Below are 16,763 nucleotides of genomic sequence, written 5' to 3'. Positions count from 1 at the left end.
GGTTGTCTAATTGTTCTGACAAACATGTCACCTTGACCTTTGACCCCAAAATTATAGGGTTTATCTACTGGCCCAGACCAACGAACCTGTGAAGTTTCAGAGCAGAAGGCCCGTCTGTTGATTTGTAATTGGTTGAAATCTATTTAAAACATTAGGTAAATTTTAAATTTTGCATTTAACCCAACTTTTGTAAGGGTCTTTAATGGACAAGCCAATTTTATCATCTGAAGGTAAAATGAAAATGGGTTGAAACAGTTTTGAAATGAAACCCAAATTTGCCTGGCCCTTTGAGTTGTGACCCCAAAATCCCCATGGTAATTTTTTAGTCTCTGAACAATGCTTTTATGAAGTTTGAGGGCCTATGGCCCATGGGTTGTAAAGTTATTTGTAGGAAATTGTTCTGGCATTTAAGGTGAATGTGATCTTAACCTTTGACTCCATGACCCTAAAATCACCAGGGGTAATCAACTGCCCAAGAGCAATACATCTGTAAAGTTTGAAGGTCAAGGGCCAATTGGTTTTTGATTTATTGAACAGAAACTGAGCTGACATACAAAATCAATGTGACCTTGACCTCTGACCCCAAAATCGATAGGGATCATCTACTGGCCAAAACCAATGTACCTTTGGAGGTTTTGGGTCAAAAAACCCAAAGGGTTTTTTGACCTTGGGGGGGGGGGGGGAGTTTTTCCAAAAAGTCAATATGACCTTTGACCCAATCAAAATTTATGATCTACTTGCTAAAACCAAGCATGTGAAGTTTGGTGACAAAACCCCGCATTTGATACTAGCGGAAAAAGTTTTTGAATTCAAGGGGAATTTTATCTTTACCTATGACCAAAAACCCAAGGGGTTATCTACTTGAAGAACCAAATTTCCCGGATTAAGGGCCCAAGGGGGCCCCTGGGTTTGAAGTTTTTGGTCGAAACTATTTCTACATGCAAGGTAAATTTGACCTTGACCTTTGAATCCTTAACCCCAAAATCAATAGGGGTCATCTATTGGCCAAGATCAATGCACCCTTGAAGTTTATAGATGAAAAGCCCAATAGTGGTCATCTACTGGTCATGACCAACCCCCTTGCCAAGTTTGAAGGTCTAAGGCTTAGGTACTCTTTAGCTATTTGATCGGAAACCATTTGGTCTACAGACAGACCAACAGACAAATGCAAAGCAATATACCCCCACTTCGTTGAACGGGGGCATAAAATGTCCATAAAGAACAATGATGAAAACAAATAAGACAGACAGATGAACATATAGAGGGACAATTTCAAAACACTATATGTATGTAAGATATATATCATTATAAAAATAAAAGCATTTTTTCATTAATTTGAGATATAAATAATTCATTTCAATTCTAAGATCATAGAAATCTTTTTATTTATATAATTATTTAAGATATAAATACATATATTACATATTTCAAAAATTCCAGTGTTAGTCACAATAATATACAGGTCCAAACGACAACAGTTTTGGGGTAAAATAATTCATTTTGACTTAATTTCATTTTCATTTCATTAATATCCTCATCTCAACTCCTTGAGAAAAAAAAATGAAGTATTTAATATTTGTTTACTCTAAACAAGAGGACCAAATTCCCTTTGATCTCTAATTTGTTTTAAATAATAGATTGCCAAAGGAACATCATTAAAAGGACAGTAATATTTAAAGTAAATAAGATACAATTTTTAAAACAAGAGCTATTAAAGTGGACTACCTCCTAGAATATCCTCAGTATTAGATAGTAAAAACAAACTGATAAATATCATATTTTGAAAAGAGGAACATAAAATAAAACAAGACTGGCTGTTAAAACATAAATCATATATGAGGGATTCATTTCCATTTTGAAATGATATACAAAATACATTGTATAAGGATTCTATCAATATTTTCACAAAGATTTACTTAATCTCTATTTGTACATTGCAATATGTTTAAATGGAGAATCAAAATTTTTTTTCATATGTTTTGTATACATATTAATACAAGAGGGCCATGATGGCCCTTTTATCGCTCACCTGATTACTGAGGCTCTAAATGACAAGAAACAACTAATATTGTTAGCTTTGAGAGAAAAGCAGATATAATGTCATAAGGACATTTAGACTGTAACTATAGTCTCTACAATGTTAACAAGATTTTTCTATTTTTAACTCCTGTGACCTAGTTTTTCATTGGTGGTCACCCTAATCGAACTCATGTGAGATATTATTGAGAAAAATATTCTGACAAAGTTTCATGATGACTGAGAAATAAATGTGACTGCTAGTGTTAACAAGATTTTTCTATTTTTAACTCCTGTGACCTAATTTTTCATCGGAGGTCACCCATGATCAAACTCATCTGAGATATTAATGAGACAGATATTCTGACAAAGTTTCATGATGATTGAGGAATAAATGTGACTGCTAGTGTTAACAAGATTTTTCTATTTTTAACTCCTGTGACCTAGTTTTTCATTGGACGTCATCCATGATCGCACCCATCCCAGATATTAATGAGTCAGATATTCTGACTAAGTTGCATGATGATTGAGGAATAAATGTGACTGCTAGAGTGTTAACAAACTGTGGATGGACGACAATCACTGATCCAGCAATATTTAGTACTATGGTTCAACTTTGCTGTAATTATTTTTGTCCTAGAAAGCAGTCATAACCGACAATGAAAAACAGACACAGTTAAGGTTTGAAATTAGAAATTAACTTTAACAATTTAAAGTAAAAGGAAACCAAAGATGAACACATATACAGGACAGTGGCGGAATGAAAACCTTTTTACACTGGGACAAAATTTGACCAACTTTAGTAGGACCTATATAGTAGGACCAAATATCAAAACTGGGGGCCTTGTACTTTCAGACAAGAATTTTAAATTTGCATTTTTGAAACTCCTTTTCTAGCCCAGTAAGCTGCTTGTGCCCACTGGGCAAGAAAAAAAGCCCCCTCCTCAGCATGTCTGAAGTTGCATGCGATGTTGCTTATATGCAAAAATAAAAATATGATTTGTTTTGTGAGATCTCAGTGTTTCAGGCTCAATTGTCAAATGCTGAGGAAAAATTTAATAATGTATGTTATATCATATTTGTTTTATAAAAGTGCCCATATGCAGTTTCAAAGCTGTGGCCAAGGGGTTGTCCAGTTAATGGTCTGATTTGTGTCATACATGTGACCTTGACCTTTGACACCAAAATCTATAGGGGATTATCTTCTGGCCAAGCCCAATGCACTTGTGAAACTTGAAGGCCAATGGCCCATGGGTTGTAGAGTTATTGGTAGAAAACAGTTCTGACATTTAAGTTTAATATGATCTTGACCTTTGACCCCATGACCCAAAACTCAATAGGGGTCATCTTCTGAACTAGAGCAATGCATCTGTGAAGTTTGAAGGACAAAGGCCAGAGGTTTGTTGATTAAATGAATTCTAAAGCTTTTCCTTTCTGACTGTATTTAAATGATCCAAAGGTGGGGCAAATTTGACCTCATGGTCATGTCTCAATCAGAAATGGTAGCTGAACAGAAAATGTAGTGATCAAGCAAACAATGCTCTAGGCCAAATGTCTAAGCTGTAGATTGGTTGTTGCAGAGGAGGGTTTTCCCAAAAAAATTAATTAACAAGAGGGGCGTAGTGGCCTTGAATAGCTCACCAGGAACGACTGACTTTTGTTAAGTAAATTTGCATTTATGTTTGTCAGAATGATTTTATTTATTTAGATGATGTACCATTTGAGCTTTGTAGCTAAATAAGCACATTGTGTAGACATGGATTATTCTTCGTGAAATTTCCCATCACTACTTGTTCTATTTCTTACAATCTAACATATACAAATACATATGATAATGAAAATGGAAGCCATTTGTAGAGGACATGAACTCTTTAAATCAAAATGAGTTAAGTGTTTAATGTAAACTAGAGCTATCACTAAAGGTGATTCATACCCCCACCAGCAACCTTGACATTTGAAAAATAAGTGGTCTGAAGCAAATTTCAATATTTTGACCTCAACAGTCAAGGTCATTTTAAACTTCAGGTCATACTGAAGTGCTAAATAAATGATAATATGCTATGTTTTGTCTGGTTTTAACACCAATTCCAACCTATTTTTGGTTATTTCTTAACAATCCATCCACCAAATGGCCATGCTTGATTAGAATCCATTATCACCAATTAATCCTGTAGTGACCCATAAATAATTTCATATGATTTCTGAATCAGTGGTGTGAGACAAATGACCATAACATTGAATGTCCAAGATCAATATTCACTGAAAAATTTCACATTACCCGAGCCACACAACTGACGGAGGATGGTCTCTACAGCTTAACCACAAGGTCAGGTGAGATAATAAAATGTTATGATAGTAAAATCCATGTATCACCAGGATTGTTCCAGACAAACTATGTTTCTCCAATGTAAAAAATCATTATACATTTTTCTCTGCCTCCTTAAGTGGCATACCACCTTTCTTGACTACCCAGCGCCCACCATCATTTGGTAAATAGTAAGGATCAACTCTTACTTTTCCTTTCAGTTGTCCTAACTGAACTTCATTTTCATAAATAGTTTCAACCTTCTTATTTCTCAAATGTGTAAGAAAGTCAGCAGTAAATGATCTATTCTTGATGTGAGTAGTGATTCCTGTACCCAGTATTGGATAATTTATTGCAAGCCACAAAGCAAGAATTGTTACATATGATATCTCTCTATTATTTTCAAAAATGAAAAATGGTGGACTCTCCAGCAAAACATCATGGTCAGTATCATAGAGATAAAACAGCACATCTGTTTTTGACATACCTATTGTTGGGATCAAGAAATGTTTCAAATCAGGATTTATCTTTTTCTGCAGAAAGGCAAACACAATAGTTTCTGCAATTATTTGTTGCCTATCTCCAACTAAGGAATCACCATCTTTTATTTCAAAAGAAGATGTACTTGGTTTTCCTTCATGATCTTCAAATATTTCATCATCATGAATTTTCATTCCAACTCGTCTTCCCAAAAGGATATCTAAACTTCCATGCCATACATTTATATTTCCTGTAATGTAAAGAAAATTTCTAAATTACAAACAGGGTTCGAATTTAAGCTTGCATACTTGCTAAATGCGAGTGAAAATTTCAAAATGCGAGCAATAATTTCATAAACTTGCTTTTTTGGCGAGTACAAATAATTGGCAAATATATCAATTATCATATATTTTGAATTTTACCAGGGTGGTGTTTATTTGGAGTCAAGTTTGAAACCAGAAGTTTATATTTGTTGAACCGATACGTGCATGCTTTCCAAGTTATATCGGTTTTTTCCATAAGCTAAAATTAGAATCTATTTAATGCACCCTTTTGATTGGCTGAAGGTACTCGGTAGTACGTCACACACGCAAGAGAGTAAGTCCAATCATGAAAATCGAATGCAAACTAAACAAAGAATTGGCACCACCAAATATGTCTTCTAATGTAATTCTTTTGTAAATATTTGGTTTAATCTTATTTATTTTACATCGATTGTAGGACAAGTTCCTAGAGCTTATAATTAACTGTGCTTGATGACTGTTTCCTGGGTTTCTTACCAGAAATCACGCCAAAAAAAAGGGACTGTGAAGTTTTGTGCCGGTATTCAAAACTAAAATATTTGTGTTAAGAAGACACCACAGTCCTTCCCTTTGTAAATATTGTTTGTCTATGACTGCATTTATTACTCACAATCATAAACCACGGAGGACTAATTTTTTGAAAGAGGCTATAGATCATATTTTCGTGTAATGTTTGAATATTTTATTTAAGTACATGTACACGTCTTTGTCCTATTTTCCTCTGAGAAATGAAATACATTTTAGCATCAGATAAATATTATGAATAAGAAAATAGATGAAATCACTTAATACTTCTCACTGCTTGCTTTGGATTATAGCTTTGCTGTGTGTTTGACTCTTGAAATAAAGAATTTGAAACCGTTGTAAAAAAGCAAGTTGTTTTTTTATTTAGCAAGTAAACCAAAAAACTACTTGCTAAAAATAACAAGTACAAAATCTGGCTAAATTCGAACCCTGACAAAGTAGCATAATCCAAAATAAAATTTTATTTCTGAAACAAGAGTGCGATGATGGCTCATCGCTCACCCGAATATAATACTCTCCATAACAGGGAACAAGTAATATTGTAAACTATAAACGAAAAACTGATATAAAATCTAAATCATAAACTGATATCTCAAAGTTCATAATTGTTTGTGAAGTAGTGCACATGAAGAAACATTACTGGGAAAGACTGCTAAGGAAAAATAACAGTTACATAAGAAGTAAATAGATAATATATATTAAATAAAATAAATGGTTTCCTTTGATTCAAGTCAATGCCTGCTGTGAAATTCAATGGTAGATTCACTTGTTGCCATGGACAGGTTTTTCAATATTTGGGCTATGTGACCCAAGGTGACAAATATTCAAACTTGACCTAGAAATCATCAAAAAACCTTTGATTAAACTTAATTTTGTTATAAAATCTTGCCATAAATGGGTACATTGAAGTGTTCAGTTATGGAAACAAACAGGGCCATGATGACCCTAGATCGCTCCCCTGACCTATCAACCACATCCAAGCAATGTCTTAGACGAGCATCCTGGCCAAGTTTGATGACAAATGAGTCAAAAATGTGACCTCTAGTGTGTTAAAAAGGTTTTTCCATATTTGCGCAGTGTGACCTAGCTTTTGACCTCAAGTGACCCATATTCAAACTTGACCTAGGAATAATATAAACAAATTTGCAGACCAATTTTCAGGATATTTGGATAACAACAGTAGCCAGTAGAGTTCACAGATTTTCTATTTTTAGCTCCTGTGACCTAGTTTTTCATCAGAGATACCCATATTAGAACTCCTATAAGCAATTAACTAGACAAGCATCCTGACTAAGTTTTATGAGAATTGAGTCAAAATGTTACCATAAGAGTATTAACAATGTTTTTTCTATATTTGGGCAGTGTGACCTAGTTTTTGACCTTAAGTGATCCATAATCAAAATTGACCTAGAAATCATCAAAATGACCTTCCAGATCAATTTCCAGGATATTTGGATCAAAACTGCAGCCACTAAAGTGTTAACAAGATATTTTTACTTTAAGCTCCTGTGACCTAGTTTTTTTATCGGAAATGACCCAGGTTTTTCAATATTTGGGCTATGTGACCCAAGGTGACAAATATTCAAACTTGACCTAAAAATCATCAAAACAACCTTCCTGAGAAATTTCAAGGATTTTTGTATCAAAACTGCAGCCAATAGAGTGTTAACAAGACTTTTCTATTTTTAGCCCCTTTGACCTAGTTTTTGACCGGAGAAGACCTCTATTCGAACTTGACCTAAAAGTCATCAAAACAACTTTCCTGACCAATAATCAACCCATTTCGATCAAAACTGCAGCCAATAGTGTTAACAATCTTTTTCTATTTTTAGCTCCTGTGACCTAGTTTTTACCCAGAGATGACCCATATTCATACTTCGCCTAGAAATCATCAAAACGACCTTCCTGACCAATATTCAGGATATTTGGATCAAAACTGCAGCTACTTAAGTGTTAACAAGATTTTTTTCTATTTTTAGCTCCTGTGACCTAGTTTTTGACCGGAGATGACCTGACTTCAAACTTGACCTAGAAATCATCAAAACAACCTTCCTGACAAATTTCTAAAATATTTGGATCAAAACTGCAGCCACAAGAGTGTAAACAAGGTTCTTTAATTTTTTGCTCCTGTGACCTAATTTTTTACCAGAGATGACCCATTTTCAGACTTAACCTAGATATCATCAAAACATCCTCCCTCACTGATTTCCAGGAAATTTGGATCAAAACTGCAGCAACTAGAGTGTTGTTAAGATTTTTCTGTTTTTAGCTCCTGTGACCTAGTTTTTGACCCGAGATGACCCATATTGGAACTTCTCATAGAAATCATCAAAACAACCTTCCTGACAAATTTCCAGGACATTTGGATCAAAACTGCAGCCACTAGAGTGTAAACAAGCTTTTTTTAATTTTAAGTCCTGTGACTTAATTTTTGACTGGAGATGACCCATCTTCGAATTTGACCTAGAAATCATCAAAACAACCTTCCTGACAAATTTCCAGAATATTTTGATCAAAACTGCAGCTACTAGAGTGTTGACAAGCTTTTCTATTTTTTGCTCCTGTCACCTAACTTCTGACCTTAGTAACCCATCTTTGAACTTGACCTAGAAATCATAAAAACAACTTTCCAGAAAAATTTCCAGAATATTTGGATCAAAACAGCAGCCACTAGAGTGTTTACAAGATTTTTCTATTTTAAGCTCCTGTGACCTTGTATTTAACCGGAGATGACCCATCTTTAAACTTGGCCTAGAAATCATCAAAACAACCTTCCTGACAAATTTCCAGAATATTTGGATCAAACCTGCAGCCACTAGAGTGTTAACAAGCTTTATCTTTTTTTGGCTCCTGTGACCTAGTTTTTGACCCGAAATGACCCATCTTCGAACTTGACCTGTATTTCATTGAGACAACATTCTGACAAAGTTTGATGATGATCCAATGAAAACTGTGACTGCTAGAGTGTGAACAACCAAATTGTTGACGATGAACAATGCACACTGCCGGACGCCGGACATAGCTTCATCACTATACCTCACCTTGACCACTTCATGGTCAGGTGAGGTAAAAAGAGAAATAATGACCTACTAGTTATAACCAATCAATATGTGAAATATAAAGACCTTGACCTTTGAACTCATTACCACATTATGACTAATCAATATGGGAAATACGAAGACTGTAATAAAAAGTTTTCAAGGTAATAAATGGAAACAGTATTAACATTTAAGGTCCCTGTGACCTTGACCTTTAGTGATTCCAAAATCGATAGGGATCATCTACTACATATGGCCATTCAATATGTTTGTGATGAATAGTTTTCAAGATAATGACCAGTAACCATTGACATTTAAGGCCCCTGTGACCTTGACATTTGACATAGTGATCCCAATATCAATAGGGGACATCAAGAAGTTATGACCAATCAATATGTGAAATATGAAGACTTTGTGATATACAGTTTTCAAGATAATGAGCGAAAATCATTCTGAAATTTAAGGCACCTGTGACTTTGACCTTTACCCTAGTTACCCCAAAATCAATAGGGGTCATCTAATAGTTATGACCAATCAATATTTGTAAAATGAAGACTTTGTGATAAACAGTTTTCAAGATAAAGAGCAGAAACCATACTAACATTAAATGCCCCTTTGACCTTAGCCTTTACCTAGTGACCTAAAAATCAATAGTGGTCACCTTCTAGTTATGACCAACCAGTATCTAAAATATGAAGACTTTGTGATAAATATTTTTCATGGCAAAAAGTGAAAACCATTCTGACTTTTAAGGCCCCTGTGACCTTGACCTTTGAACTAATGATCCCAAAATCAACAGGAGATATCTTCTAGTAAAGGCACCTGTGAACTAGTGACCAAAAAATCAATAGGGGACATCTACATGTTATGAACAATCATTATGTGATATATGAAGACTTTGTGATATAATGAGGGGTAACCATACTGCTATTTAAGGCCCCTTTGACCTTGACCTTTGACCTAGAGACCCCATAATCAATAGGGATCAACTACTAGTTATTACCAATCAGTATGTGAAATATGAAGACTATGTAATAAAAAGTTTTCAAGATAATGAGCAGAAACCATTCTAACTTTTAAGGCCCCTGTGGCCTCGACCTTCGATCTAGTGACCTCAAAATTAAAAGTGGGTCATCTTCTCATTATTACCAATCATTATGTGAAATATTTAGACTTTATGATTATTAGTTTCCAAGATAATGAACGGCAACCATTCTGACATGTAAGAATGCTGTGATGTTGACCTTTGACCTAGTGACCCTGAAATCAATAGGAGTCATTTACTAGTTATGACCAACCAGTATGTGAAATATGAAGACTTTGTGATAAATAGTTTTCAACATAATAAGAAGCCGCCAATGTGACCTTGACTTCGACCTAGTGACCCTTAAATTATTAGGGGTCATCTACTAATTATGACCAATCAGTATGTGAAATATCAAGACTTTATGATAATTAGTTTCCAAGATAATGAGCGGAAACCATTCTGACATTTAAGAATGCTGTGACATTGACTTTTGACACTAACATCAATAGGGGTCATCTAATAGTCATGACCAATCAGTATGTGAAATGTTAAGACTTTGTGAAAAATAGTTTTCAAGATAATGAGCAGAAACCATTCTGACATTTATGGATCCTGTGACCTTGACCTTTGACTTAGTGACCCTAAAATCTATAGGGACCATCTCCAATCACTATGTGAAATATGAAGACTTAGTGATGTATAGTTTTTCAAGATATGAGATGAAACCATTAAGCTTTATGATAATTAGTTTCCAAGATAATGGACATTTAAGGATCCTGTGACCTTGACCTTTGTCCTAGTGACCCCAAAATCAAAAGGGACCATCTAGTAGTTTAATATGACAAATCACTATGTGAAATATGAAGACATAGTGATGAATAGTTTTCAAGATAATCAGCGAAAAACCATTCTGACATTTAAGGCCCCTGTGACATTGACCTTTGACCCAGTGACCACAATTTAAATAGGGGTCATCTACTAATTGTGACTACACAGTATGTGAAATATGAAGACTTTGTGAAAAATAGTTTTTAAGCTGATCAGTGAAAACCATGTGGTCTACTGACGGCCAAACCGACTGACCTTAGTAAAACAATATACCCCCTCTTCTTCAAAGGGGGGGGGGGGGAGGGTAGTTGGGGGTGGCAGCGGCATAAAAATATTTTACTGCATCAAAACTTTAATCTTAAGGTATGACCACCCCAATGGGCACTATAAGGAACTGGAAAATTACAGCATAGGTCAGATATAAACCTTAAAAGACATGCATATGCAAAATTTAAGCAAATTTCATCGTACGGAAATCAAGTTATGTTCATTTTCCTGAACTTAAACTAAGATGTCAGAAGGGCACTTTTTCAGAACAAGGCACCTTTGAATAATATACAACATCATCTGTCTGAAAAATGTTTAAACATTAAATTTTTGGTAAGAAACAAATACTTACATTCAGCTAACAATCCACATAACAAAAATGATTGTTTATACTCAAACTTTATGAAATATGTATAAAATTGTTACCCAACCCACCCTCTGACCATTTCCCTACTTAGAGAGCCTAATTTTAAAAATCCTTAAAATTTACCAAATTAGTGTCTGTATTCAAAGATTCCCTAAATTTTTTCAAAAGTATATGGAACTAGAAGGGTTTATGTCACAAAAACATATGTCTCCCAAAACTATGTATGGTCACTGACATGTGAAGTTTCACTGAGATCCCACCAGTAGCTTGACCTGTGAGAGCCAGACAAGATTTTTCTATTTTTATAACGAATGACATTCAACACTCCTTACAGCTCATCCTGAGCCAGCTCAGATGATCTAACAAGAGCCACCGCTGGGCGGGGGCAACGCTCGACTTTTTACTTTTTCTAAAAGCAAAGAAAGAAATATTTGAACAAATCTTAACGTTTCCTTTTCATAAATTTTATCGGTCTGTCTTGTCACATGAGTTTTGTCTACATATTTTGTATATATAAATAGAAACACTGAATGCATTCTAAAAATAGAAACGCCGAATGCATTCTAAAAATTGAAACGCGGAATGCATTCTATAAATAGAAACACCCAATGCATTCTATAAATAGATACATGCAATGCATTCTATAAATAGAAACACGCAATGCATTCTATAAATAGATTCACGCAATGCATTCTATAAATAGATACACGCAATGCATTCTATAAATAGATACACTCAATGCATTCTATAAATAGATACACGGAATGCATTCTATAAATAAAAACACGCAATGCATTCTATAAATAGAAACACGCAATGCATTCTATAAATAGAATCACGCAATGAAATAGATACACGCAATGCATTCTATAAATAGAAACACGCAATGCATTCTGTAAATAGATACACGCAATGCATTCTATAAATAGAAACACGCAATGCATTCTATAAATAGAAACACGCAATGCATTCTATAAATAGAAACAGTGTTGTTGTTGTTGTTGATGATGATGATGATGATATATATACATACACACCAATAAATATATATGGTCATCAAATGCATAAATCTGAGAAAATTCAGTAATTTAACCTTCAAGGTCAAGGTCATCAAAGAGCCCAAGTCAATTTGGGTTTGATAAACAACAAGGTCTTGTCCTTAAGAATGTTCTATTATAATATGAAGTTGATCCCTTCAATAATAGCAAAGTTACAGCCAGTTACAACCAAAACAATGAAAATTTCAATAATTTGACCTTCAAAGTCAAGGTCATTTATGAGTGAAGGTCAAAGTATGTGTGGTTATTTTTAAGGGTTATCCTTGAAGATTATTATGTTCAAGTTTGAAGACAATCCATTCAAAAATAACAAAGTTACAGCCGATAATAGCCAAAAAAATTAAAATTTCAATAATTTGACCTTCAAAGTCAAGGTCATTTATGAGTGAAGGTCAAGGTATGTGTGGTTATTTTTAAGGGATATCCTTGAAGATTATTATGTTCAAGTTTGAAGACAATCCATTCAAAAATAACAAAGTTACAGCCAATAATAGCAAGAACAAGCAAACTTTGGACTTTTAACCTTGAAGGTCAAGGTCATTTATGGATGAAGGTCAAGGTTAGTGTGGTCTACTGAAAGGTCTTGTCCCAAGGGTTGTTGTGGCCAAGTATGAAGACAATACATCAAGAAATAAAAAAGTTATGATCCAGGTACAAGTTTGCGGACGGCAACGGCAAAGGCAACGGCAACGGCAACGCGACTATAACAATACCTCTACTTTTTTTTCAAAAAAAAAAAAGTCGAGCTAAAAACAATAGAAAATCATTCATTTCAATAAATTTTAATGGAATTTACCTAAACTAGTGTCTCCATAAACTCCAGATATAGGTTCTTTACAACAATGACATATATCACATTTATTTTTAGATGTGTCATCAATCACATACGGCTGATACACTGCCAACGGTGAAAGAATATGATGGGCCAGCCGTACAGTCCAAGATGTTTCATTCTTGCAAGTCTTAAACTCAGGCTTTTTGTATGACATTTTTTCTCCCAAATCTGAAACAAAAATGTAATTGAACTGTAACACCAGTGTTACAAGCAGTTTGAGTTTCTGCTGTCTTATGAAACAAATCACAAGAACATGAAGAAGTCTTTTAGTAATCTCAGTTAATACCACTTGAAATGGTACAATCCAATACTTTTAAAAGGGATGCCAATACACGAAATGTTATGGGAAGTCTTTCAAAGTGTAATGTCAAAAAAGAGTGAACTAGAAATGTTTTGTCAAGCATCTGATGCCCCCACATGCAGCCAAATTTCAAACTTGACCTGCGCATTCCTTTGACGTTAGAGGGACTTAACTCTGCCAAAAATCATCGAACCATGACCAAATTCAGACTTGACCTGCGCATTCCTTTGACGTATCCATATATTAAATTTGAGTTGACTGTGTAATACCGTTGGATAGATAATGAAGGGAAAATGAAAATTTCATCAAGGGGCATAACTGTCAAAAATCATTGGACCCTGACCAAATTCAAACTTAACCTGTATTTACTTATGATATATCCATATGTCAAATTTGAGTTGAATGTGTGCAACTGTTACTAAGATAATGAACGGAAACTGATGATGACGGAATGACGGAACAGACTGGGTAACACTATATGCCCCAGCCATTTTAAGGCGGGGGCAGAAAAATGTATATAATAAAAAGAAATTTAATTTTTTCTTGAATACAGGATTTATTTTCATCTTGTGGTATAAAAATTATCATATCTCACTTATGGCGACTGAAATGGAAATGAATCGCCGCTAATCTGTTGATATTGTTGTTTATTGATACATGTATTTGATCGGCAATTATCAACACTCCAGATATGTCACACGTTGACTTCCAACATCAGCTCAATTGTATCGCCGCGTTTCATTGGTTTTCCAATTATACCGACCAATGAAAATAAGTTAAACTGACCATTTTGATATAGGCGGAGCGTGGTAGATTACTAGATTTTGACATTTGGAAAATTATTGCACATGTTTATCCTAATAACGGCGACATTGATTTCGCTTTTCTAAGCAAACAGAGTGCATAGAAATGTGAAATGTGTTTATTTCTAATAGTTCTACTGCTAAAAATTTACAGGACAGTAGGTCTAGAGAACTTTCAAAATTGGTTGGACCTTTCAAAAAATTTCCGGACATGACCCACCATCCAACAATGTTTCGCTTGGACTGTCTTAGATGAGGAAGTTCTGTCTTAAGGCAGGATATTTAGGAGAGATGTTTTGGTGTTTGATGAGGAGGGAGACGGCAATTAAGCTAACTGCTATCAAGGCTACAGGCAGTATATCATGTGGCAGCATAGGAGCCTTGGTGAAGATGTGAGACGTGTTGTGCTGTCCTGTGCCTTTTGGGTCATCTGGGACAAATACACTGACCCATTTGGGCAATACACTGGTTTCATGCCTTCTCGATTTGCAAGATTGAAAAATAATATACAAAGAAAAAAGAATAAACAGTCTTCATTACATTTTGGTTTTTATTGACAGCATCAAAAGTAATGAAATAATTTAAAACAAATAACTGAAGATAAAACAATCACTACAAATGATGCATATCCCCACATATCACTAAAGGCAAATTATGCTTCAGAAACAAAAATTTACTTCTAGAAGAATTGAAAGATGCTTAACAAGAGCTGTCACAGGAGACAGCGAAGCTCGACTAATAAAGTACTGGACTCAGTAAGGAAGACAAAACTATGAAAGAAAAATCAATTATGTATAATTATGTATTAAGTTAAAGTAAAAAAATAACATTGTTAACATAAATTCCAGATCAAGGGGAATAATTCGCTAGACTTATGAACCTTGTCACAGAACATGTGTGTAATGATAAGAAATATATATATTTGAAGTTTGAAGTAGATACCTTAACAAGAGCTGTCCGTAAGACAGCGCGCTCGACTTTTTTATTGCTTGCCAATAAAAAAAGTTTTTGCAGTAAAAGGCAATACAAGAATCTCTGTATTTTTAAAGTGAACAATGGCCATGAGCATTAAGATATTTAGTGAAGAATTATTTTATTATGACATAATTTATGGTAAAGTGAACAAGTGGATAGGAATGAATTTTTTTAGATTTTTTAAGTTTTTTAGTGCTTGCCTATAATACAAAACATTGACAGTTAAGGGCCATAATTCAAATAAAATCTTTGACAGAATTACCTTCTCCTGGACATGTTTGGGAATCATGATTGTAAACAAGTATTCCAACTTTCAAATTAATATCTCAAACAGTTCAGTCAAAAAGTGGACTGGTACTAAAAACTTAACCAAGATTCTAAGTCGATAAAAGGCCTTAATTTTTAAAACAAATCCTTGACAGAGTTACCTTCTCTTGCGTACAGATGGGGGTAATGATGTGAAATAGCATTAAAAGTTTCAAAGCAATATCTCAAAGGGTTAAGGCAATAAGTGGATTTTACCCATATTCAATGTATTTTCTAAGTCAAAAAGGGGCATAATTCTGTCAAAAAACCTTGACAGAGTTATGTTCCTCTCTTGTCTGTTGATGAAGGTCGTGATGGTAAACAAGTATGGTCAGTTTCAAAGCAATACCTCCAATGGTTTTGAAATAAAGTGAGGTGGTACAAAAAACTTAACCAAGCTCAATACACTTTCTAAGTCAAAAAAGGGCCATAATTCTGTCAAAAACCTTGACAGAGTTATGTACTCTTGTCTGTAGATGGAGGTTATGATGGTGAACAAGTATGGTAAGTTTCAAAGCCATACTTGTAATACTTCTGAAATAAAGTGGGGTGGTACGAAAAACTTAACCAAGGTGTGACGCCGACGCCGACGCCGGGGCGAGTAGGATAGCTCCCCTTTTCATAGAAAAGTCGAGCTAAAAAGTAAAGAAGTTATAATATTTCTTAAAGAAAATCCTCAAGTTCAAAGAGAGATAAATCTGTAAATATTACTTCAAGAGTTATGAACCTTGTCACATAAAATGTAATTGATGATAAGGAATAAGTATATGAAGTTTGAGGTAGACACCTTTAAAACTAAAAAAGTTATAGTAAAAGATAACAATTTTCAAGTAAAAAAATCTAAGTTTAAGGGGAGATAATTCTTGCAATATTGGTGCTACAGTTATGAACCTTGTCACATAGCATGTGGTTAATTATAAGGTGCATATACAGTCGAGACTGCCTTAGCGACCCCCTGATTTCAACGACTCCCTGTCTTATCCGACCTTGTTTCAGTCCTCCCAACATATTTTCCTATATAAATGGTCTGAATTATACGACTCCCTGTCATATGTGACAAGCGACCCTAATTGTCTGGTCCCAATGCATTGCTTTGTCTGATTTAAACGACTTTCACACCTTTTAATTGAATGTCCATTAATTAGGTAAATAATACCTGTTTTAACACCCAAAGAGACAAAATAATTAAGTCCAATTACAATCCAGTAGTCAGTACCCTTAAAAAAAAACTCTACACATCTCTTTCTCAATTACACGGATTACATGTATACAGGTATCAAGTGACGTAGCGTCTTGAGTATTACTGCCAAATATGGTAAGCATGATGCAA

General features: G+C 34.5%; 1 protein-coding gene across 1 annotated transcript in view; it reads right to left on the bottom strand.

Moving 5' to 3' along the window:
• Positions 1-930: 930 nt before the first annotated feature.
• Positions 931-16,763, bottom strand: part of LOC132724833 (uncharacterized) — a 40,390-nt gene continuing 24,557 nt past the window's right edge. The window contains exons 2-3 of the mRNA XM_060709786.1: positions 13,010-13,216; positions 931-5,051 (exon numbers count right to left, since the gene is read on the bottom strand). Of these exons, the coding sequence (XP_060565769.1) occupies positions 4,435-5,051; positions 13,010-13,216 (824 nt within the window). The 3' untranslated portion in view covers positions 931-4,434. The remainder of the gene's footprint in view (positions 5,052-13,009; positions 13,217-16,763) is intronic.

This window comes from Ruditapes philippinarum, unplaced genomic scaffold (genome assembly GCF_026571515.1).
Source record: "Ruditapes philippinarum isolate M1 unplaced genomic scaffold, ASM2657151v2 ctg2061_1_1_1_1, whole genome shotgun sequence".
NCBI classification, from domain to species: Eukaryota; Metazoa; Mollusca; class Bivalvia; order Venerida; family Veneridae; genus Ruditapes; species Ruditapes philippinarum.
Note: the sequence above shows the minus strand (reverse complement) of the source record. Positions and strands in the feature narration are given on the sequence as shown.